The sequence below is a fragment of the Brassica napus genome, chromosome C7 (genome assembly GCF_020379485.1).
Source record: "Brassica napus cultivar Da-Ae chromosome C7, Da-Ae, whole genome shotgun sequence".
Classification (NCBI taxonomy): Eukaryota; Viridiplantae; Streptophyta; class Magnoliopsida; order Brassicales; family Brassicaceae; genus Brassica; species Brassica napus.
In genome coordinates, this window is record NC_063450.1 from 4,644,461 (window position 1) to 4,668,036 (window position 23,576).

At 36.9% G+C, this 23,576-nt stretch overlaps 1 protein-coding gene across 1 annotated transcript; it reads right to left on the reverse strand.

Annotated features, from left to right (window-relative positions):
- Positions 1-14,541: 14,541 nt before the first annotated feature.
- Positions 14,542-15,753, reverse strand: LOC106432990. The gene is made up of 4 exons (XM_013873836.3): positions 15,581-15,753; positions 15,100-15,526; positions 14,911-15,045; positions 14,542-14,670 (listed from the first exon to the last, which is right to left on the reverse strand). Exons 1-4 carry the CDS (start codon positions 15,751-15,753, stop codon positions 14,542-14,544), a joined length of 864 nt encoding a protein of 287 aa, XP_013729290.3.
- Between the last annotated feature and the right edge of the window lie 7,823 nt (positions 15,754-23,576).

Genomic DNA, 23,576 nt, shown 5'->3' on the forward strand with positions numbered 1-23,576 from the left:
AATCAATGTCTGAAAGTCCGTAAAAATCGGCATGAACGTTTTTACGAAAAATAAATCTTCGGAAAAGATTTATTCTTACGAAGAGCCCTGCGGAAAAAACACGAGACATCGGAGAAAAGCCCGAAAAAGTTCACTATGTAGCGACCGAGCTCGAGCCAAGCTCGGTCGCTACGTAGCGACCGAGCGTCCATCCCGTTCGGTCGCTACGTAGTGACCGAGCTCGAGCCAAGCTCGGTCGCTATGTAGCAACCGAGCTCGAGCCAAGCTTGGTCGCTACGTAGCGACCGAGCGTCCGTCCCGCTCGGTCGCTACGTAGTAACCGAGCTCGAGCCAAGCTCGGTCGCTACGTAGCGACCGAGCGTCCGTCCCGCTCGGTCACTACGTAGCGCTCAAGCTAAGCTCGGTCGCTACATAGCGACCGAGCGTCCGTCTCGCTCGGTCGCTACGTAGCGCTCAAGCCAAGCTCGGTCGCTAGCGTCCATCTGGCTCGGTCGCTACGTAGCGACCGAGCTCGAGCCAAGCTCTATCGCTACGTAGCGTCCATCTCGCTCGGTCGCGACGTAGCGACCGAGCGTCCATCCCGCTCGGTCCTACATAGCGACCTAACACACGTCCCGCTTGGTCGCTACGTAGCGCTCAAGCCTAGCTCGGTCGCTACGTAGCGCTCAAGCCTAGCTCGGTCGCTACGTTGCGCTCAAGCCAAGCTCGGTCGCTACGTAGCGATCGAGCATCCGTCCCGCGCTACGTAGCGACCGAGCGTCCGTCTTGCTCGGTCACTACGTAGCGACCGAGCTTGAGCCAAGCTCGGTCGCTACATAGCGTCCGAGCTCGAGCCAAGCTCTGTCGCTACGTAGCTACCAAGCGTCCATCCCGCTCGGTCGCTACGTAGCGGCCGAAGCCAATCTCGGTCGCTACGTAGCGACCTTCCGAAACGTCGATACGACACGAATCCATGCATTCTCGTCTACCCTTCGATGCTGTCTCCTGAAGACCGTAGCGAACCCATTTCATGTTTTCCGCCATTCGAAGTCATCAATCAAACTTTACGATAAAAACCGCGGAAAGTTCATTTTTATCGAAATAAGTCGTAATAAACGCTTCATGTCGAAAGACGGCCCAAAGGGACCTCAGGCATGACTCGAAGCCCACCTTACGATTTCTTAACCAGCATCCCGTAAACCGTGGGACGGTTTACGCTTGGTTCGTAAGGAAAGATAAATGTCAAGTTTCCGTAGATAAATACGAAATTTTGAAGATAATTACGAAGATCGGGAAAAATGGAATATCTCCATTTTTAGGCTATGACGGCTTAAGGGCAGAAGGAGAAAAGCGTAAACTGACCTAGGAGCGAGTATATATGGAGTCCTAGGCGAGAGGCATGAGGGACAACTTTTTAGACTCAGAACTCTCGACACTTAGATACTCTGAGGCATTATTCTCGACATGCTCTGTTTCCATGACTTGCACCCGATTACCAGACGAACGTGCACAAGCAGTTCGATCTCTTGGTTCACTCTTGAACTACGTTCGGCTTGATCCTCGAAAGGGGTACGTAGGCAGCCTTTCATAAGGTTCAGTCCGAAATCAATCAAAAACCTTTTCTGTATTTTCTTCGTCTTTTGTTATCGAGTTGCGAGTCAACTAGGTTTGAGCTTTTAGGCCGCTAGAACTAGGTAACTCGCTGACAGCCTTTGCGGCCAAAGCTTTTATGATCGCAACGCTCTCACGCGGACTCGAAATAAGATCTACTGTTTTCTCTAAACTCGTTTGTTATCTTTTCATTGATTCCGCATATATTCCTAGTTTCCAAATTTTTGGTTAGAGTCTAGGCTGCGGGTAGAGGCCGCCAGCTCACTGAGTAACATTAGGTTACTCATCCAACTCTGTTGTCCTTTTTGCAGGTTGCTTTAGGTAAGGATGATCGGATAGCTCGGTGCTAGACGTTAGGACCGCCAGAGTAGATTTCATGCCTTTTGTAAACGGTATTGTGAATTGTGTTATGTTGACTCGATTTGGCAGTAGGCCGGGCCCAGTCTTGAATTATTCATTGTATGAATATTTCTTAAATCAATAAAAGTAATTGTTTTATATGCGCTTCATGAGTACTCTGATATTTGACTAGTCCGGTCTAACACAACGTTAGGTCGTAGTACGGGTTGAAAAGCCTTAGGCCTCGATCTAACGGAAAACGCTAACTCTACATACGGGTTGCAAAGCCTTGTGCCTTGACGCAGCGGGACGAGTTAGTGGATGAACTGGTCTAGGTTGTGGCGTAAATTTTGTGACTCTAATCGGATCGTTCCTAGCCCGTCACGTAGCGCTTCCGGACCATGGTGTTGGGTTGGATGGTCAGTCATATTCTGGTTTGATTGTTGGCTGGCCGGTTGGCTTAATCATCTCCAACCCTGGGTGTTGGACGGTCGATCGGTCATGTTCTTGTTTGATTGTTGGCCGGTTGATCGACCATATGTCTAGGACGGTTCGGGGGTGTTAAACTCGGTGTCGGCACGTGCCGTTTCTTTCTCAGCCTTACGACGAGACATCTTCTCTCGGAAAGAAAGGAAGCCGACGACACAGGTCGGAGCGTCGTCAGAAGGGGTTGACTCTTGCGCCTGGGAGGAGGCCTCAGCCATCTCAGCATCAGAATTCTTCTTGTCGTTTTGAGAGGAAGACATCTTGAGAGCCAGAGAAAAGAAGCTAGAGAGAGTTTGGAAGGAGAGAAATGTGAGAAGGGAATGAAGATGGGGGATCACTACTTATAGAGGTATGAGTTAGGATTTCGATTTATTATATATGTATTTCTTCATCAATATTCTTCCGCAGAACTCTGGATATAAACTTCGTCCAACACGCCTATCTTGCCTAACTCGCCAAAACGCACGCTAGAATCTCATAGTAACCTACGATTCTAACGGTCTGGGGCTAACTGTTGAGGTCAAAAACGATCACGACGAAGTTATTGTCCAAATCTCCGTAAAAATCAGCGTGAGCATTTTTTACGAAAGTTATTCTTCGTAAAAAATATTTTTACGAAGAGTCTTGCGGTAAAATATTGTTCTAATTTCGATCGAACCAAATACCGATTGTCCCAAGGCAACAGACACCTATCCAAACCGGCCACGGACAAGCTCGAGTATAGCAACCGGACCACGCACAAGCCAAGCTCGGTTGCTACGTAGCGACCGAGCATGCACACGGCTCGGTCACTACGTAGCGACCGTGCTCGAGCCAAAACTCGGTCGCTACGTAGCGACCGAGCACACACATGGCTCGGTCGCTATGTAGCGACCGAGCATGCATAGCGACCGAGCTCAAGCCAAGCTCTGTCGCTACGTAGCGACCGAGCACGTATGCGGCTCGGTCGTTACGTAGCGACTGAACTCTCCCAGAACGTCGTTACGACACGAATCCATGCATTCTCGTCTACTCTTTAATGCTATCTCCCGTGAGCCATGGCTAAACCATTCTTTCTTTCTCATCACTAGAAGTCATCGGTCAAACTTTTCGATAAAAACCGCGGGAAGTTTGTTTTTATCGAAGAAACCGTAATAAACGTTTCGAGTCAAAGACGGCCCAAAGAGACCTAAAACGTAGCTCGAAACCCACTTACGATTTCTTAACCGAAGACCCATAAGCCTTACGATGGTGTATGTTTGGTTCGTAAGGCAAGATAAATGTCAAGTTTCCGCGGATAAATGTAAAGTTTCTGAAGATAATCACGAATATCGGGAAAATTGGAGTATCTCCATTTTTGAGCTTTGACGGCTTAAGGGCAGAAGGGGAAAGACGCAAACCGACCTAGGAGCAAGTATATAAGGAGTCCTAGGCGAGAGGCAAAGGGGGATTCGAGACACAGCAAAAAACTTAGCACTTAGAGCAATTTAGGCAATTTTCCGTTTTTGTTATTCGAGCTGCGATTCAATTAGGTTTAGCAGCTTTAGGGTTTTAGAACTAGGAATCTCGCCGACATCTCTCGCAGCCCAGGCTCTTACCTTGTTGTAACGCTCAAACGCGAATTCTTATATTTTATCATTTTTATTTCGTGTTCTGATTGCTTGGCGTTTGATATTAGCATATATCCGGGACCTCTGGGAAACTAGGGTTCTCCTACTTTTCTTATTTAAACGGAAATCGACAGTGTGAATTTCGGTTCCCACAAGGCACACACCCATTCTCCTGCCAAGCCTTCCAAAACTACTGCAGCCTTGAAGGTTTCTAGAAAAAAATTCAAGAACAAAGATATTGAAATCAATGCGAATGTAGAGAAGTTCAAGGGGAAGTGTCACTACTGCCATAAAGTGGGACACAAAACTGCTGAGTGTTGCAGCAAGATCAGAGATGAGAAGCATCAAGCAAATCTCACTGAGGAGGATCTCGTTGCAATGATGGCTGAGGCCAACATGGTTGAAGGCAGAAACCCCAAGGAATGGTGGTATGACACAGGAGCGACCACCCACATTTGCACTGATAGGGTGATGTTCAGCACTTATCAGAAAAGCAAGACTGATGAGAAGTTGTTCATGGGGCACACTGCAGACTCCAAGATTGAAGGCTGCGGCATTGTGATTTTAAAGATGACATCTGGACGTGAAGTCACTCTGACGAATGTGAAGCATGTGCCTGACATAAGGAAGAACTTGGTCTCGGGAACCTTGCTCAGCAAGAATGGATTCGCCACAAGTCTTGAGGCAGATAAACTCGTGATTAAGAAAATGGGATGTATTTTGGAAATGGGTATGTTAAGAATGGACTTGCCAAGATGAATGTAATGACAGTCCCTCCGAAAGTTGTAGCTCCAAAAGTTTCAATGAATAAGAAAGAGCCAGTTGCTTATTTGGTTAAGTCTTTTAATATATGGCATGATAGATTAGGCCATGTAAACTACAAATCTATACAAAGATTAATGAATTTAAATCTAATCCCTAAATGCAAAACAAGTAAACAAAAATGTGAAGTATGCGTACAGGCTAAGCTCACAAAAACGCCATCACCTCATGTTGAAAGAACTAACAAACTCTAGATTTAATTCACACCAATTTATGTGATTTAAAATATATATAAACTAGAGGTGGAAAAAAGTACTTTGTGACCTTCATAGATGACTGCACAAAATATTGTTATGTATATTTATTACATAGCAAAGATGAAACCTTAGAAAAATTCAAAGAATTTAAACTCGAGGTCGAAAATTAGCTTAAAACAACTATTATAGTAGTTAGAAGCGACAGAGGAGACGAGTATGATGGTCCATTTAATGCATTTTGCAAAGAACATGGAATAATCCATCAAACTACAGCCCATTACTCACCAGAATCTAATGGAGTAGCTGAACGCAAAAATTGAACTCTAAAAGAGATGATGAATGTAATGTTGCAGGAATCTGGATTACCCCAGAACATGTGGGGGGGGGGGGGGGGAACGTTGCTTACCACTAATTATATCCTCAAAAGAATTCTACACAAATTAACTGGAAAAACTCCATATGAATTATGAAAATGTAATTTACCTTCGTATAAATACCTCAAAGTGTGGGGGTGCTTGGCAAAAATTGTGGTACCGCCACCAAAAAAGGTCACTATTGGACCTAAAACAGTGGATTTCATCTTCATCGGATATGCACATAACAGTAGTGCTTATCTATTTATGTACATAAATCTGAAATATCAGACATTCATGTAAATACAGTCATGGAATCAAGAAATGCATATTTCTTCGAAAATATTTTTCCATACAAGGAAAAATAAGGTTCAAAACGAACTCAAAAAGAAAGGGACAACGACAAAGATACAGAAACTGAGACAAACGTCGAGATTTCTATAAATGATATTTTAGAAAATGAAGAAAAATATGAACCTTGAAGAAGCAAAAGAGCTCAAAAGAAAAAATCTTTTGGTGAAGATTTCCTAATGGTAATTTTAGTAGAAAATGTTCCAAAAACTTTGGCAGAAGCCATGGTTTCACCAGAACCTCCGTTTTGGAACGAAGCTGTCAGAAGTGAATTTGTTTCTATCATGCAAAATTATACATCGTACGTAACAGATTTACCACATGGCTGCAAAGCATTAGGGAATAGATGGATAATGACACGAAAGCCTGGTGGAAAATACAAATCTAGGCTTGTAGTTCAAGAATTCCGATAAAAGGAAGGTTTTGACTATTTTGATACATATTCTCCAGTAACGAGAATAACATCAATAAGACTGATGATAGCAATCGCAGCTTTAAGAGACCTAGAAATCCATCAAATGGATGTAAAAACCGATTTTCTAAATGGTGATTTAGAAGAGGAAATTTACATGAAACAACCTGAATGTTTTGTCATTCCTGGACAGGAAGACAAAGTATGCCGACTTGTAAAGTCATTTTATGGGCTTAAACAAGCTCCTAAACAATGGCACGAAAAATTTGACAATACAATGATGTCAAATGGTTTCAAAATTAATGAATGTGAGAAATGCATATACTACAAAACTATTAAAAATGCGTATGTTTTGCTATATCTAGATGATATGCTCATTATTGGAAGCAATAAAGACATTATCAATCAAACAAAGAACATGCTCAAAGAGAAATTTGAGATGAAAGACTTGGTATTAGTAGATATAATTCTCGGGGTTAAAGTCACAAGAAATTCAAACGGAATTATCTTAACCCAATCTCATTATGCTCAAACAATATTAGAGATATTTAAAAATTACTCTAATAGTACAGCAAAAACTCCGTTAGATCCCCAAATGCACTTGACAAAGAATTCAGGTGAAGCGGTTTCACAAAATGAGTATGCACGTGTGATCGGAAGTCTCATGTACTTGACTAATTGTACGAGACCAGATCTAGCGCATGCAGTAAACGTACTTAGTCGATATATAAGTAATCCATGTCATACACTCTGGAAAGCTATAATGAGAGTACTCAATTACTTGCGCTACACCAAAGATTTTGAGCTTCACTATGGTAAAGAACCATCAGTTTTAGAAGGATACAGTGATGCTAACTGGATATCAGATTCTAAAAACTCAAAATCCAAAAGTGGATATGTCATTACACTAGGAGGAGCAGCAATATCATGAAAATCTATCAAACAAACAGTGTTAGCCAGATCCACCATGGAAACTGAGTTCATAGCCTTAGACAAAGCTGCAGAAGAAGTTGAACGGCTTAGAAATTTTTTAGAAGATATTCCTATGTGGGAGAAACCTGTGCCAGCTATACGCATACATTGTGATAGTCAATCAGCTATAGCTCGGGCTCAGAATAATCTCTACACCAAATCTTGTCACATCAGAAGACGACATAAAACCATTAGACAACTTATCTCAACTGGTGTAATCACAATAAACTACTTCAAATCGGCTGACAACCTAGCGGATCCATTTACTAAAGGTTTGCCACGAGAAATCATCAAAAAGAATGGATTTAAATCCTATAACGAATGAGGATGCTTGATTGCAACCCTACCTATCATGACTGGAGATCCCAAGACGTAGGTTCAAAGAGAAAACAAAATCAAACATAATCGAACTAAAGCACTTTGGAGAGAACATACCGTTTGGAGAGAATGGAACAGAAGGAGGCATGGAGAAGTTGCAGTTCCTGCAGAAATTATGATCAAGAGACTTGTAAAATATGAGAAATCATTTCACACTAATTCAAAGAAGGGGAGATAAAGAGTATAAAGAAGGGATGGCTTTTTGGTTTGAGACTAGATAGCCTTATGAGTGAAGATTGTGACAAAGTTTGAAGTTTTTTGAGTTTTGAAGACTATAATATAGATTTAAATTGTTGTTGTTCTTAGCTTTCAAAAACACTCGATGCAAGGTCTTTTTTTTTAGTTAAATTTAACAATCAAATTTAACAATCAATTTGAGACAAAGTAGTTGGTAATGAGATATCACTTTGTTGTTGGTAATGAGATACACGACTTAGCTGATTAACTACACCAATTTAATATTCTCTCCTTTTGAAAATGATATATGATTTAGAAAAAAGTTGCTTCAAAAAATAAGTTTTTATATTTTCAAAGCATTTTATTAGATAATAATAGAAAACTATAAAATTTGAAAAAATTAATAGTGTTTGTCAGATTTTGATTGGCTAAAATTGTGAAAATAACCAATAGAAAATAATGCATTTTTACTCAAAAATTAATAGCTATTCTATTAAAACAGAAATATGAGATGTTGATATATGTTTGGTCAATTTATTTATTCCCTTTTATTTAAGGAGTTATTTATTATTCTCCTTATATAACAATATCTTTAAATATATTTATCCTATTATATATAACTGTAACTACTTTTTCCGTTGAATACTTATTGAGTAACCTCCACTTTAATTTCTAAAGAATCGAGATCCCCTTCTCTCGATAGCGAAAAAATAAAAACTGTCTAATGGCTTTGATACTATAACTTAACGTGTATAATTAAATTCACTGGTTTTGATGAACAAAACATTGTTTGGTTAATATTAAAATACAAAATATTAGTTTGTAAATATAATCTCATCCTCTTTCTCTTGCTGGTTGTTCTAAATAACAGAGTTATTTCAACAACTCAGAAAGGCTTTTTTTCATGTTCATCACCTATTCAAATTTCCAGATTTGTTTTCATTCAATTGTGATTTTTGATTCTACGGTTGAGTAAACCCAGAAAACTACACAATAAAGAACACTTTAATTACAACAATGAAGATGATGATATGATTTTAGAACGACGTCGTCATATTTTAAATCCCAATACGATGTTATTTAAAGAGGATAATTTTTTTTTAGCCTTTTATTGGAAAGAAAATTAGCTGTCATAAACTATACTAATAAATAATTTCCTTAAAATTTTATTAAGCTTACATCAAACATGGAAAATTTTGTGATAAGAAATTTTTTTTTTTGAGCAAGGGTTTACTAATGATAACAGATTTTTGCAGGTTATTTCAAGAAACATGCAAAATATTCATCAAATAGGAAACTATTTAAACAAACATGTTAACTCAGTTTTATTGTAAAATCACTAACAATAATTAACCAATACAAAATATGTATTAATCCGTTTCAACTTAAAATTATTAAAAATAAGAAAAAGTCAATGTAAAACTGGTTTAGTTATGTAAACATATTATTTTATGTAGATTATTATATATTTTATATTTATAAAAGATAAAATTTAGTTGTAGAATATTAAATAGTTTATTTAATTTTATGTACTATGAAAAATATATGAAATCTTTAATCATTTTCTAGAAATATAATCAGATTTTTTGGATCAGATCACAGATTAATGGCACATTTTTAGTTTATCGAGATTTCCTTTGACTAATGTTTTTTTTCATTAAATCTAACATAATTATAATGAGTCACCAGTTTACCGGTTTGACCGTAGATATGGGTCAAATATGAAAACAATTTTTATATCTAAATTCATGTATAAACCACATATGTAAATAATTTAAATAATTTGGACAAATAGAATGTTTTCTTAGCACCATTTAAATGTAGATACACTATTACTCGACATTCAATTTTAGTTTTGGTTATTTTACTTTTTGTTTTTTTTTTGTTCTAGAAATATAGGAGCCGTTTGGATATTTACAAAGTTTGATTTAATTTGGTTCAGTTATTGGGTTAAGTTCGGTTCTGGTAGTAAAGTTGAGAATCGACTAATATCCAAGAAAAATGGGTTTAATTGGTCTTGGTTTGATTTTTTGGAAAATTTTGGATAATATAGGTAAAAGCATCAGATAATTCAGTTTTTCAGTTTAATTTGGATTGTTTAAAGAAAAAAATTATATAATTCTTATAATTTTTAAATTTTCGGATAAAGATATTTGGATAATTAAGTTTTTCGGGTAATTCAGTTTATGAATAGAATTTTAGGACATTTGGTTATTTAGAAATTAAACATAAAATATATAATATAATATATATTCTATTTAAACATGATCATGATCTATTGATAAATATTATGTCCAACCGTATTTTCTTTTTATTTAAGGATCCACTCATTATTCTCTTTATATAATTGTGTCTAATTTTATTTAAACACTAACCACCATGTTATAACCGTATCTGCCAAAAACAGTTTCCACGTTTACTATTTCATTACTAAACAAAATTGAAACTATACTTTGTTATTTAAAAAAAATAGCCACTGTTTAGGAATAAAATATAAAATTAATGTGTGAAATAGCTAAGAAACAATTATATAGTTATGCAACATCACATATTAAATACAATCACAAAAAACTCTTACTAATAATTTTAAAAAATATTATACACAATACAAATTAAATTTGTTTAACATATAAGAAAAAAATACAGAAAATGTTGCTTATTTACAGAAACAAAAAAAAATTAGAAACCAACATTATACTTGCAGGTCAAGATCTAGAAAATACAAATATGATTACAGAAAATGGGTATACAAACATATGATGGGTTTTTTGCAAAAATGACCCACAACTTAATGTCAACCACAAAACTAACTTATGATTTTTTGGAATTTTCATTTTCCCTATTCACCCCACAAGTTCAAATTATTCATGAAAATGCCATTAATTTTTTCTTTCTTTCGAAAATGGGCTTTTTACTCTATTAACCTCATCATCTTCAAATATTTACAAGATTGCCATTTCCATCAATACACCAACCACGATGAACAACCAATTTGAAGCTCTTTATGCACCTAAAATCGATTTACACTTCCTCTTTTCTCAATTCTTATGAACTAAAACAACATCTCTTTACTTTCTCTCCATATTCATCCCAAAAAACCCAAGATTCTAAAATTTTTATGGTTCATAAAGGCATTGAAGGTCACGATTCTTGGTGGGTCACTTTCGTTTGAGCTTCTGTGTGCTTGGAGAAGACTTCTGTGTGCTAAAGAAATTATCTCACTAATTTATGGTATGAAATCGAGTTTTTATCCAGATCTGTTCGCGAAGAAGACTTCTGGGTAAGTCTTCTTCGCGTCGACGACTTCTCTGGAAGTCGTCTGGTCAAAGGAGAGGTTAATTTTGCAATTGACTTTTAAATCTGTTTCTAGAGATGGCTTATATTGAAGTCGTCCATTTTTTTTTGTTTAAAAAAAAATCTCGAGAAACCCAGTCGTCCATTTTTTAAATCAGTTTCCACGGAAGTCATCTGGGATAAACAGGTTAGTTTTGCAATTGACCGGATTGTGTCAGAAATTTGACTTTTCCTGGACGACTTACTTGGAAGTCGTCCAGTAGAAAATCAAAAATTCAATATTTTATTATAACGAGACGACTTACATGGAAGTCGTCTCAGGTTAGTTTTGCAATTGAAAAATAAAACTTAAATATTTAATTTACTCTAGACGACTTACACGGAAGTCGTCCACAAGACAATATTTATTAGGTTACCAACATTCATGTTAATTAAAGTTTATAGCTAATATGCTTTTAACTCATACATGTTCTATGTTTGCTAATGTGTTTTGTTTTGTTTTTTTTCAGATGGATCGCCAGTTACATGCAGTGTATGGAGAATGGTTGTTGAAAGATGGCTGTTGGAATTTTGTGGTTGATAAGTTCAAAGGAGCGAGACTGTTCTTTTTGAGTGAAGGTTCGACACATGCTGAACTTGTTGCAGTGGCTCAAGAAGATTATAACATGGACATGAACACAGAGTCTGTGCAGTTAGCGTACTCATTACCAGAGGCAATGATACAACGGATGGCTCCAGACACCCCTCCTATTCATGTTACAAGTGATAAACAAGTTCAGAACTTGCTCGAGATAGCTAAAACGCATGAAGTACGTCTTTGTGTATCAAGCCTTAGCAATGAGAGCTGTTTCAGAGGAAGGGGAAGAGGATGATGAATGGGATGAAGCTTATGAAGGGAATAAAGGTGATGAAGGGGATGAAGATGATGAAGATATGGCTGAAGATGAAAATCATGATGGGGAGGAGGATGATGGGGTTTAGTCGTCCAGATGACTTAACGTCTGGACGACCTTCTAGTAAGTCGTCCAGAAGACTTAACTCCTAGACGACCTTCTGATTAGTCGTCCAGAAGACTATCTATCTGCGTATCTGTTATGACTTTGTGTTATGAACTTCTCTGTATTGCAATTTATCTGCTTCTGTTATGACTTTGTGTTATGAATCGGCTTCTGTTATGACTTTGTGTTATGAATCTGTGTTATGAACTTAATTGCAACTTAAAAAGACAACAACTCCACCATTAGATTAGACCATTAGATTAGATTATCCAAAAGGTTACAACACTACCAAACTAATTTCCTACGAAATGATAGTTTGGTACGAGGATAGGTTACAAAAAACTACATCCTATCCTGACCCTGTTACAACAACATCACCTTCCTAATCTGTCATACAAAAGACATTTCATCCCACAAGTTCAAGTACAAATAAAACATCATTAACCTTGCTGGTCATAAGTTGCAAGGTTCTCAACATTGTCTTCGTTCTCTTTTGCATGGCCTTCAGGAGTCTCCTTAAATATATCCAACGCCATCTTCTCCCTTATAGCCTTCGAGTTCTTGTTACAAAGCGCTGGAGGAAATGACATCCCAAGAGCATGACATTCGATGTACTTCAGAGCGAACACGCCACAATCACCAGCTCGGCACTGAGGTACTCCAACGGTAACTCTCTCATATGTGTATGGCTCCAGTGTGTGTTTGACACGTTCTTCGTCGGAGCCAGAGCACTCAACGAGCAGATAAGGGACCATGTTGACAAAAGGCTCCATGAGCACATCGAGGTCTGCAGCTCTAATATGTGTTAAAATGCTGTCCCAGACGACTATGTGCCTCTTAGGGATCGATATCCAAATAACAATCCAATGCTCGTTCCTGAAGTTCACTGGCGCATAAATATCATCCACATCCAACCCCCAAACCTTCATAGATTGGCAAAATGATGGTACAATGCCTGCGGAATAATTCCACGCCCCACCAGGGAGTCTTCTTCCTAAGCCGTTGATGTCGCCCTCGTCGCTCTTAAATTCCGGGTAATGGTGGGACCACTGACGAGAAATACATGATCAAGAAAGCACAGTCTCTCGCTCCTAAAATGATGTGGATTATCTTGGTACCGTTGCTTCAGTACATTAATAAAAGCATTCATATGCTGCATATAAAACAATACAAGTAAGAGATACTGTTAAGTCTTCTAGAGTCTTCTGTTAAGTCTTCTAGAAAAGACTTACCAGACGACTTAAGCGTAAGTCGTCTGATAAATCTTCTCTAGAAGACTTAACAGAAGACTAATTGGTAAGTCGTCTGTTAAGTCTTCTAGAGAAGACATAACTACTGGTAAGGGGGAAACTAGAAGACATAGCAGGAGACTTACACCGTCGTTCAGCCATTCTAAGGGGGTTCGGAGGGTGAAATAAAACCGACTTGGACATCTACGTGGTTTTTTGGCCATAGGTGTTTTAAAATAACTGCAAACACAAAATGTAGATAAGCAGGATATTTTTGTATAATAAAGGAAGCTATTATGGGACATTCTCACTTACGGATCAAGTTTCACCTAGTCAGTGAGAACCTTCGACATCTTCTTGTCAAAGGGTGCAAAAAGATCATAGCCTTGGCCAACCCTTTTGTTTGGAATGATCACTTTGGCAGTGTTGTTTCCATTAAAAGGAGTTTGCTGTGAGGCAGCAAGTTTCCTTGCTCGCTCACTCTTTCCACGGACATGTACCATAGCAGCATTCCTCTTTTTTTGCCTTCTAGTTTCCCCCTTCTGTAAATCTGAATCAGTGGGTACTTCTTTGTCCAATACAAGAAGGCTAGGTTCACCACTCTGTTCTGGAGGTTTCTCCTCGGGCTCATTTGCTATCACAAGACTCAGGTCTTTCGAGGAACTCGGTTCCTGGGAGTCATTTTGTCCTGCTTTCGCCCCATTCACACTTTCACTCTGCAATTTTGATGTACAAAATGTGTTTATAAAATATTAACCAAATATCCAAATCACACATCAAAAAATATCCATACATAAGCAATGATCAAAGCACACTAGAAACAAACACACATGTTCCGACATACAATGATTCGTCCAAGCACACACAAGAAACAAAGCACATCATTCCTTAGACCTAACACTTTGCCTAGTCAATCTCTTCTCTCTGATTTTGGGAGAGGTTTTGGTACTAACCCCGGGTTCGTGCCCACGCTTTTCCGGATTTGAAGTTGTGATTTGAAGTTCATTAGATGCAGTCCCTTTTTGGTGATTCCCACCTTCTTCTCCACAGCTTCCATCCTATCCCCCAGCAACTTGATCTCCTTCAGGCACATCCCAAACCCATCCCTCATGACATCAGCTATGTCCTTGAAGCTTTTTTCAATCAGCTCCTTGGTCATCCCACCAACAGACGTAGAAGCATCTGACTTTGAAAACCCTGCAGAAGGCACTTTACTAGCCTCAACAGAAGCCTCTTTACGAGCTTTCTTCCGAGGTCTTGCACTTTCTTCCTTCACACCACTCTCTGTCTCCGCTGCACTCACTTCCTTCTTCACTCTCGGGTTAGTACCGGTGACTTCCCAGCAATCCATGGTCTACTTCCAATTAGCTTTCGCATTAAACGTGACTTTAATTATGTTCTCCGCGGCCGGGTCCTCCACATCAAAGTCCCATCGTGGAAACATCTCAGCATAGTCCTTGTGGACGAAGTTGATCACGCTACTCTGCAAAAATAAAAGATATCAACTCAGATAACAAAGACTGAAATCATCCAGAAAAGACTTCACAGAAGACTTCAAAGTAAGTCGTCTGGTAAGTCTTCCAGAGAAGACTTCGCAGAAGACTTAAAGTAAAGTCGCCCAGATGACATAACATTAAGTCTTCTGCGGGGTCTTCTCTGGAAGACTTACCAGACGACTTACTTTAAGTCTTCTGTGAAGTCTTAGGGAGTGAAGTTTAAATACCTGTTTGCTAATGACCTCTTTAAAAAATTTGTGTTCTTTCCCACCATTGTAAGCCAGCAACAGCGGAGATGGTCTGTCTGGTAAGGGATGCCCAAAATTAGCACCAAATTCTGGCAGAGCAAAGTACGCCCACACCTGGAGAAATTGAACAAACCCATCAACAGTGTATGAATTTGAATCCAAATTTACACCCTTCACAGACTCCATCAGCACCTTAAACGCCACTCTCCCCCAAGGATAATTCTCAAATCTTTCTAAATCCATCACTGGCCTTGCAAGACTAGCCCGTATAGCGGTTAAGTACTTTCTCCCTTCAATGAATCCAGTGAAGATGGCAAGGTAACCGAGCCGCATGCGATCTTCCCGAGACCACTCCTCGCATCTCCCAAATGATGCTTTTATATGCTCAGTAGTTGGCCCAGCATCGACATCAACACCCATCATCTCCCAGAAAGCAGCCATCTCCTTCGTAACCTCAACCCTTGGATTTTCTATGTCCTCGATGTAATCGCAGTTCAGACCAGTGAGGTGTTCAAACTCCAACAGTGAAAACCTCACCGGTTGTGGACCAACGAGACTCCAGAGCTCAAACTTCTTCTTGATGTTAAGCTGGAAACTGAGCATATAATGAACCAGCCTTGAAGCCTAACCAAAATTCAGCTCCTTGAACTTGATGAACACTCCCAACTTCGACTCCTTCAGCTCCTCAGATTTGTCAGCGTTTAGAGCTCGCCTTAGTGCAGTAAATAGCTTCGAGTCATCAGTGTGATAAGAAATGCTCTTCAGTGTAGGGGGCTCTTCCCCTAATGTATACATCCGCTGCGGGAGTGCTGGTAAATCCATTTTCCGGCCTGCAAAACAATCAAAAACAAGCATCTCAAACACCTAACAAGCGCACTATTCTAAATACAAATATTGGAAGACTTGCATGTAAATTTTAGTGAGAAGACTACTGAGACGACTTCCAGGAAGTCTTCTACAAAGTCTTACACTCTGGACGACTTCCAACGACGACTTGGGTAGTCTGGAAGACTTCCAAGAAGTCTTTTACGAAGTCTTACACTCTGGAAGACTTCCAGGAAGTCTTCAACGAAGTCTTACACTATGGAAGACTTCCAGGAAGTCGTCTGAGTAGTCTTTCTGAATAAATACAAAAATTGTTTCTTTAAAAGATGGATGGCTTACAGTCGGAGAAGATATGGTCTCCAATGACACCATCGGTTACAGATCTGCAAAAATCGACGGGAAAAGAAGAATCAAGACTACAATTTTTAGGGTTTTACGGCGGCTAAACACCTTAAGACAAGAGAAATAACTTACCGGCGGCGGAGTTCAACGAGACGCGGTTTCAGATCTGAAACAAAGGAAGCGGATGGTCAGTTTAAACTACTAAAAACTCTACGCCATGAAGGAGAAACAAGATTCATCGTAAGAGGAGAGATTACCGGCGGTGAGAACGACGGAATACGCGAGATTACCGGCGGTGAGAAATCTGAGAAAATAATCGCCTTCGAAATCGCCTCTGGAGATAAACGGCGCTAGGGTTTTGGAAAATTGTGAAAAAGTGAAAAAATGGAATTTATATGTCCGGTAAATGATCCGGTTAGGTTTAAAAGTACATTGGTAAAATAAAGGATTCGGTCCGGTATGGACGACTTCCCTGTAAGTCGTCCATCTAAAATTATTCACCAGACGACTTCTATGAAAGTCGTCTAGACCCTAAACATAACCCCTAAACTTAATTAACTAACTAAACACTTCATAAACTCAAATTAAACTTCAAAAGTGTTTACTATACACAAAAATAAACACGTATAGGTAAAATTTTAATTGTTCAAAAAAACATTCAAGCTTTCCAAAATCTAACCCTAACAATACATACAATACTACAACATATGTTGCCAAACCCTAGACCAAAGAATACCATGATTCACTACATACACTCATCTATGTTGAAAACAATTCAATTTTGTTATATTTTAATTAATATCACTTAAAACTGTTTATAATTACATGATTTTAATTTTTCGCTTATCAAAATATTTTTTAAAACATTTATAAATTATTTTTTGTTTAGTCACAAGGGGATGGCTGTAATTTCACAAGGCTTTTAGGTTAGTTTTGCATTTGATTCAAGTTTGGGTATAAGTTTGTGTTTAAAATCAAGTTGTGAGTCATATTTGGCAAATCCCCTACATATGATTACAAAGAACCGAGCATATGTCGGGTTAACTTTTAAATTGCTATTATTTTATAAATAGATTTTGATTAAGATTTATAACAAATATGATTATAAATAAAAACATAAAAAAAATTACAAAAGAAAACACAAATATAAAAATTAAATTTCTAAAAAAAAAGAATCTAGTGTTTTCTTAAAACTCCAGAACACACTTTAAATTGGAGGGAGTAATTTTTCATTTAGTTTGTTTTATGTATGAAAATAGCACCCCATTCAATTGCAAATAAATTTGGTTAATCACTCTGTAAAATAAAATACAGAAGTGCTATATTATACCTTAATTCAATGCAATTTCTCAAATTTTTATTTTAAATCCTTTTTTTTTGTAAGAAGCTGAAACCAGTAATGTTACTTAATTTTAGTTACTCCAGAAGATTTATTTACCTCATGGAGAGAAACATAATTGACTAATGCTATAAAATCAAATTGTATAGAGGTTCGAGTTTGACCAATAAAGTTTGTACTGTTATACGGTATAATTGGACGAGGAAATGGTCCCCAAAAACAAGACCAGATAGTGAAAAAGGAGTTTTACTGTCACCGAAGTATACGCATGCATGCAATAAAGTTGGCATTTCTTGCGTATAAGCTCACGATATGGTGAAGCAACGCTACAGAAAACAGTGCACTTACTACGTCTTGGCGTATTTACCCCAAACCAAAAATACCTACCTGAACTCGAACCGGATCTGAACCATTATGTAGAAATATTCGAACGGGACTTATAAGCTTTGTATTTTGGGGTTTGAATACACTCCAAACCGAACCGAAAATTAGAACTAGGAAGATATATGAAATTAGTTAAATATGTTAACGTTTTTATATATGTCAAGATAATTTAGATATTTTTTAGTATTCTATAGATATTTGTAGTTTGCTTTATTTGTTATTTTAAATAATTTTTAGTTAGTTTAACTAATTTTTAATTAGATTTGTGAATAATTTATATATTTTGAATTTTTTTTTGTCAAACTTTCAGGTTTAAAAATATATTTTTGGACGATTTCAGACATTGGTTACAATCCGATCCGAAACGACCCCGGAAGGAACCGAACTAAACTCGATCCAATAATTAGTAAAATCCAAATGGGACTTATGAGCATAATACCAAAAATCCTAATAAAATGAACCGAAACCAGCATAGGCCCCGAACGCCTAGGCCTAGCACTTATTATATATACATATATATATATATATATATATATTTAATTGTAACTGATAGTGCACTTATTATGAGATTTTAATTACAGAGAAAAGATAGTCGACGAAGAAAAATTACATAGAAATGATTCCGCTTCAGCAGGATTTGTGGTGAAAATGGGTTGGTTTGGAATTTGGAAATCCTCTCCCTCAGATTTATTTGGCCACCAAAATCTAACCCTGGAAGTGCTAGGCCGAGCCAAGAACGAATGGCTGTTACTTTTTTTTTGTAACATTCATTGAATTGCTGTTACTAATCTAACAATACTAAAAGGGAGATATGCTCAAATTCTAAGCTATCCATATCATCAAATAAAATCAGCCAATCATATGTTGCTGAGTTGCCATGTCATTTTTAAAACCTAAGTCATATTTTCTTGCAAAAAGAAAAACTAAATATTGATCTTTAATTTACTAAACTGTAGCTACAACAATATGACAAGCAATCGTCACCCTTTTTTTCTTCCTTCTCATGAGAAAACCATTTTGTTATCGTCTCCGCCGATCCACATTCTCACCACTAGCACTCATAAAGAACCATTTAATTCTTGCAGAAATCTAAAGTTTATCTACTCTTCCAACTCCCCACCTTCAAACTCCATATTATGGCTCTGTTCCTTTCGGTGCTCTCATTCCTGAAACCCATCATACTCTAAAACCCATCTCAACGCAGATTGTCTACATCGACTGCATAAAAGTAGGACGTATTCTTGGTCAAATGTAATTTTGTTTGCTTTAAATCTAATTGATTCATGCAAATGTAATCTGAAACTATTTTTTCTCTGAATCCTATAACGTTTTGTTACAGATGATGATCATGTGGCTTTCTCACTGCTGGATTTTTTCAATGAGTATTATCGTTAAGCCTTAGACTACAGCTCAGATTCATCGAATATGCTTGTGCGCTTTATAAGCATTTGATTGTGCTCTTTGGTGTCTTAAGGAGCCTTGGATATCTGCTTTCAGGTATACGGTTTCTGTTGCTGCACACCATTTTAAATATAATTCCTATTATCAGTTTTTTTCTCATATGTGTTTGGTTCAGCTTCTTCTGCTTAAGCCACCGCCGAGTCGTGTGACCGGATACAGGAACAGTAGGCATACAACTAGGAATAATGGGTATGTCATATTTCCAATATTTCCTCTTTTAGCTTTCCCCCAACATTTTCAGTTTATTTATCATAATCTGTCTTGATGGGTTGGTGGAACTCCTCAGCTTAAATTATGTACGTTATAATAGGTGTTGTATAAAGTTGTAAGACTTTCAGCTTAAAGCACCGCAAATTCCATAGCTCTGAAGAAAATGACATGGCCGTAAACCGAACAAGGAACAAATATTTGGAAAAGGTACTTGCATAGAAAATGATTGGGCTTTGACATTGTAAGCTTTTGATCTGTTCTCAAACTAGGTGCACATAATGCTATGCCTATTTGAAGGCATCACAATTGGTACTCTAAAGCCTGAGAGAGACTCTATAGTTCCTTCGTCAAGTTTCCCAAATTTATTTCTTCTCCAAGTTATTAGTTATTTTCCTATATATTATCATTTTAAGTTCCACTCTTTTTTTTCTGTGACTTTTTATCTGATGTAATAGTATATTGAATATCTTATTTTAAGTTCTACTCTTTTTTTTCTGTGACTTTTTATCTTATGTAGTAGCATATTGAATGTCATTTTTCTTCAGAGCTACTGATAAGAACCTAACAATCTCAGAATTCACAAGTTTCTATGCGGTGCTGAAGTCATTTTCTGTTCCAGAACCTAGAATCCCGTGGCAGTAGTCACCATTTCAACTGCGGTAACCCTACTTTGGGTCAGCTTGCGTACCATTACATGGCAGTTAAGTTCAAGCGGATTAACTCTTCCTTGACCGGTAAAAGGTTGTTTGTTTCTTTGAGCAAGAGTTTGGACCCGAACAGAGCTCCGTCTCTCAAGTTAGCTATGGAGAATCCGAAATGGACTGAGGGGAAAACAAGTATTTGCATGAGTGAATACTCAATGTATATCACTTAGCCAAGTTCCTTCTCAAATTAGTGTTTCCACGTTAAAAAAGGCTATTTTAAGTGGGGACCACTTGCTTGTGTATATATTCTTACACATTGATGTTAGTTGATTAAGATTCAGTTCAGCAAATTCATCTCTTCTTTGAACTTAACCAGTGCAGCTCCTGAATTGACCATGACTTGAACCCCTCTAACCATTAAAAGTCCTAAATGGACCCTTGCATGAACAAATTAACAATTCTAGCTGTCTCTGGTGGACTACCGGGACAATATTCACCGACTCATCCAGAAACCCCGGTGTTTTTCTGTCAAACAAAACAACCCATCCCTCCTACTTTAATCAGTAAGTGCATATTAATGATAATTTTTCTCTTTGCTTCTTTTATAAGCTTCAAGCTGTCTGAGAAGTACACGTCAAAAGAGTGAATCCTAAGTGGAAAAGATGCATGAGCTCAGAGCCTATGTACTCCCCTTGATCAACATCCATAATGAGCTAAGAAATGACTTTTGTCTAACACATTAATAGTTTATCTGACTAATTTCATTCAGTAACTAAAAGGTTTTTTAATACGAATGTCGTTGAGTTTCCGTTGATACTATATGCTGTTCAATGTTCACACAATGAAAGCCAACGAAGAAGTGAACCGGGAAAACCATACAAAATAAATAAATGTTGTAGAATGTTATTATATTTTTGATTTTTTTTTCATTTGGAATTCGCTTTGCCACATGAAACAAAGGTAATAAGTAATAACATGATTCTCCTTTAACAAAAAAATAACATGATTCTCATGCGTAACAGTTGCTTTTTTTACCACCATCAGGGGCGGACGTAGGTGTACGGGTACGGGGTCACGTGCCCCCTACTATTTTTTTATTTTTTCTTGAATAAGTTAGATTAATTTGATGAAATTGTTTGTAGTTTACTGAATAAGTATAAAAAGTGCCCCCAATCAAGATTGTTTTTGTTATTTGTAGCAGTGTGCCCCCAGCTAAAATCGTGTCTAGATCCGCCACTGACCACCATTGTTTTAAGATATATTAAAATAAATCCATAATGATTTTCTAATAACGATATAATGAAAAGCAAAACATAAGAGAAAAGAGAATACAATTTATAAAACCACAAATTCGGTAATGATCCTAAAACCAAACAAAAATTTAAATCATTTATTGAATCTAACAAATTGTTTTAGTGAGAACTCAAATAATTAAAGATAAGAAATTGGACTATAATAAAGACTTAATTAGTTTTTGAGAAATTTCCTAAGATAATTCTAATAAATTTTTAATCACAATTTAGCATACAAGGGTCAAAATGACCAAAATATGTTTCATTATAAAGGTAGAAAATATTTATACTCATATGATTAACTACTATAGACTAAAGGTTTAAATTTGGAGTGGTGTTGTTTATGATTTTAATATATATAATTAAGATTTAAAATTTATAATAATATTTTTTTTTTTAAAATGGTTTTAAAAAGAATTTTTGGATGTCAAAATGTATTTTTTTAAAAATTAAAAAAAATCAAAAAAATTTCGAATTGAATAGTTTTTTTAAATAAAAATATTTTTATTTAACATTTATTAAATTTATAAAATAGAGATATAAGTGTCTTTTACCTCTTTAATAAAATATCTTTTAGTCATTCTCCTCCTTACGTGTTTTTTGTGAAGAAAACATTTAGATTTTTTTGGGATATTTTCCTTTAGTTATTTTGTTATATCTTTTTGACATTTAATATATTTTAGATACTAAAACAATAAAGTTTAGTTTTAAATAGTTTCAGAGTCATAAATTGTTTTATTTTCCAGTGCAGTATGAATATAAATGTGTTCAGAGTCAAATAAAATCATATGTAAAGTCATCTTTATTTAATTTTTTGAAAAAGCAGAGGTTCTAGTCTATCTATCTATATTATAATGCTAATGTTCTAGTCTATCTATCTATATTATAATGCCACAGTTTCCTCATTCCCGAGGATGTCCACGTGGACAAGTTTTTAAAGCTTGTGGGTCCCATATTTTGACTTTGGTTTGGTTATCACGTTTGGTTTGATTATTAAATAAATACATATGATTTTCATTTTGGTACATGATTTTGGTCCAAGTCTCATAAAAAGCCCGAGTTAGCGATAAGTCTGTTGGATACTGTTTGTTTATATGGCCCAGCAAAAGCAGTTCTGAGATTTTATGAGTTTGTCGACCAAACTTTGCCGTTTCATAGATTAGGTTTTCATTGTTCTCATTCTTCAACCCTTCAACGCCGGGAATCTCTGTTGATTTTCACAAGTCTGCAAAAACATGTTTCTTTCTCAACTCTTAACCTCCCAACTTTGTTCATATACATATTTTCGTTTGGGTTTGTTCAACGTATTCCTCTTTAAATTGACAATGAATTTTTTTTTTCCATTAATGATCTCCAACAAGTCTCCGTCTCCCTTCTCAGACAATGAAAACCGTAAATTCACCTCTCAAATTCTATAAATTAGAGATGGTTGAGAGCAGGATGAATCTACACAGATTCTCTCAGTTTATCTTCTACCTCAAACCAAGCACCCGTCCACCACTCAACCTTTGATCCTTTGATGCTCAGTAGTGTTGGAACTCAATTTTAATACATTTTAAAATTGAAGTTTGTTTGAATGAGAAATGTTTGTCTTAAGATTGTTGCTTTAATAGCACAAAATAGACATTGCGGAGAAGTCCAACAAAGTTGATAACCTTACACAATTATAGAGAATGTAAATTTATACTAAACCAAGTGCGTGCACCAAGTTGAGTTAATGTAAACTCGAACTTGGGTTTGGTTTAGATAATGGTTCGGGTACATGGATCATGATCCAACAACCTATATTTTTACATTAAGGTTTTATTTTATGTAATTGATCACTACAAAAATAAAAATTTGGTTAGAAAAATAAACAAGTCTTTCAGAGAATAAAACTTGGTCAAAAGTCATCAATTCTTGTTAAGAATTAGTCTTGGTCACCAAGATAAAAAATCTCTTTAATTTTGTGATTAATTTTGTGGTTAATACCAACAATTAATGCAATATTTATTTCCACTAATACCAAAAACGTTTTTGGCGTTTTCCTAAGCTATATAATGTCCCTTCTTATTCCACTAAGTAGGAGAGGAAACAACGACAATCTCTTCCACTTCTTCTCTTTATTTATTTTTCATTTTTCAATGAGAGTACACATAGAATAAAGGT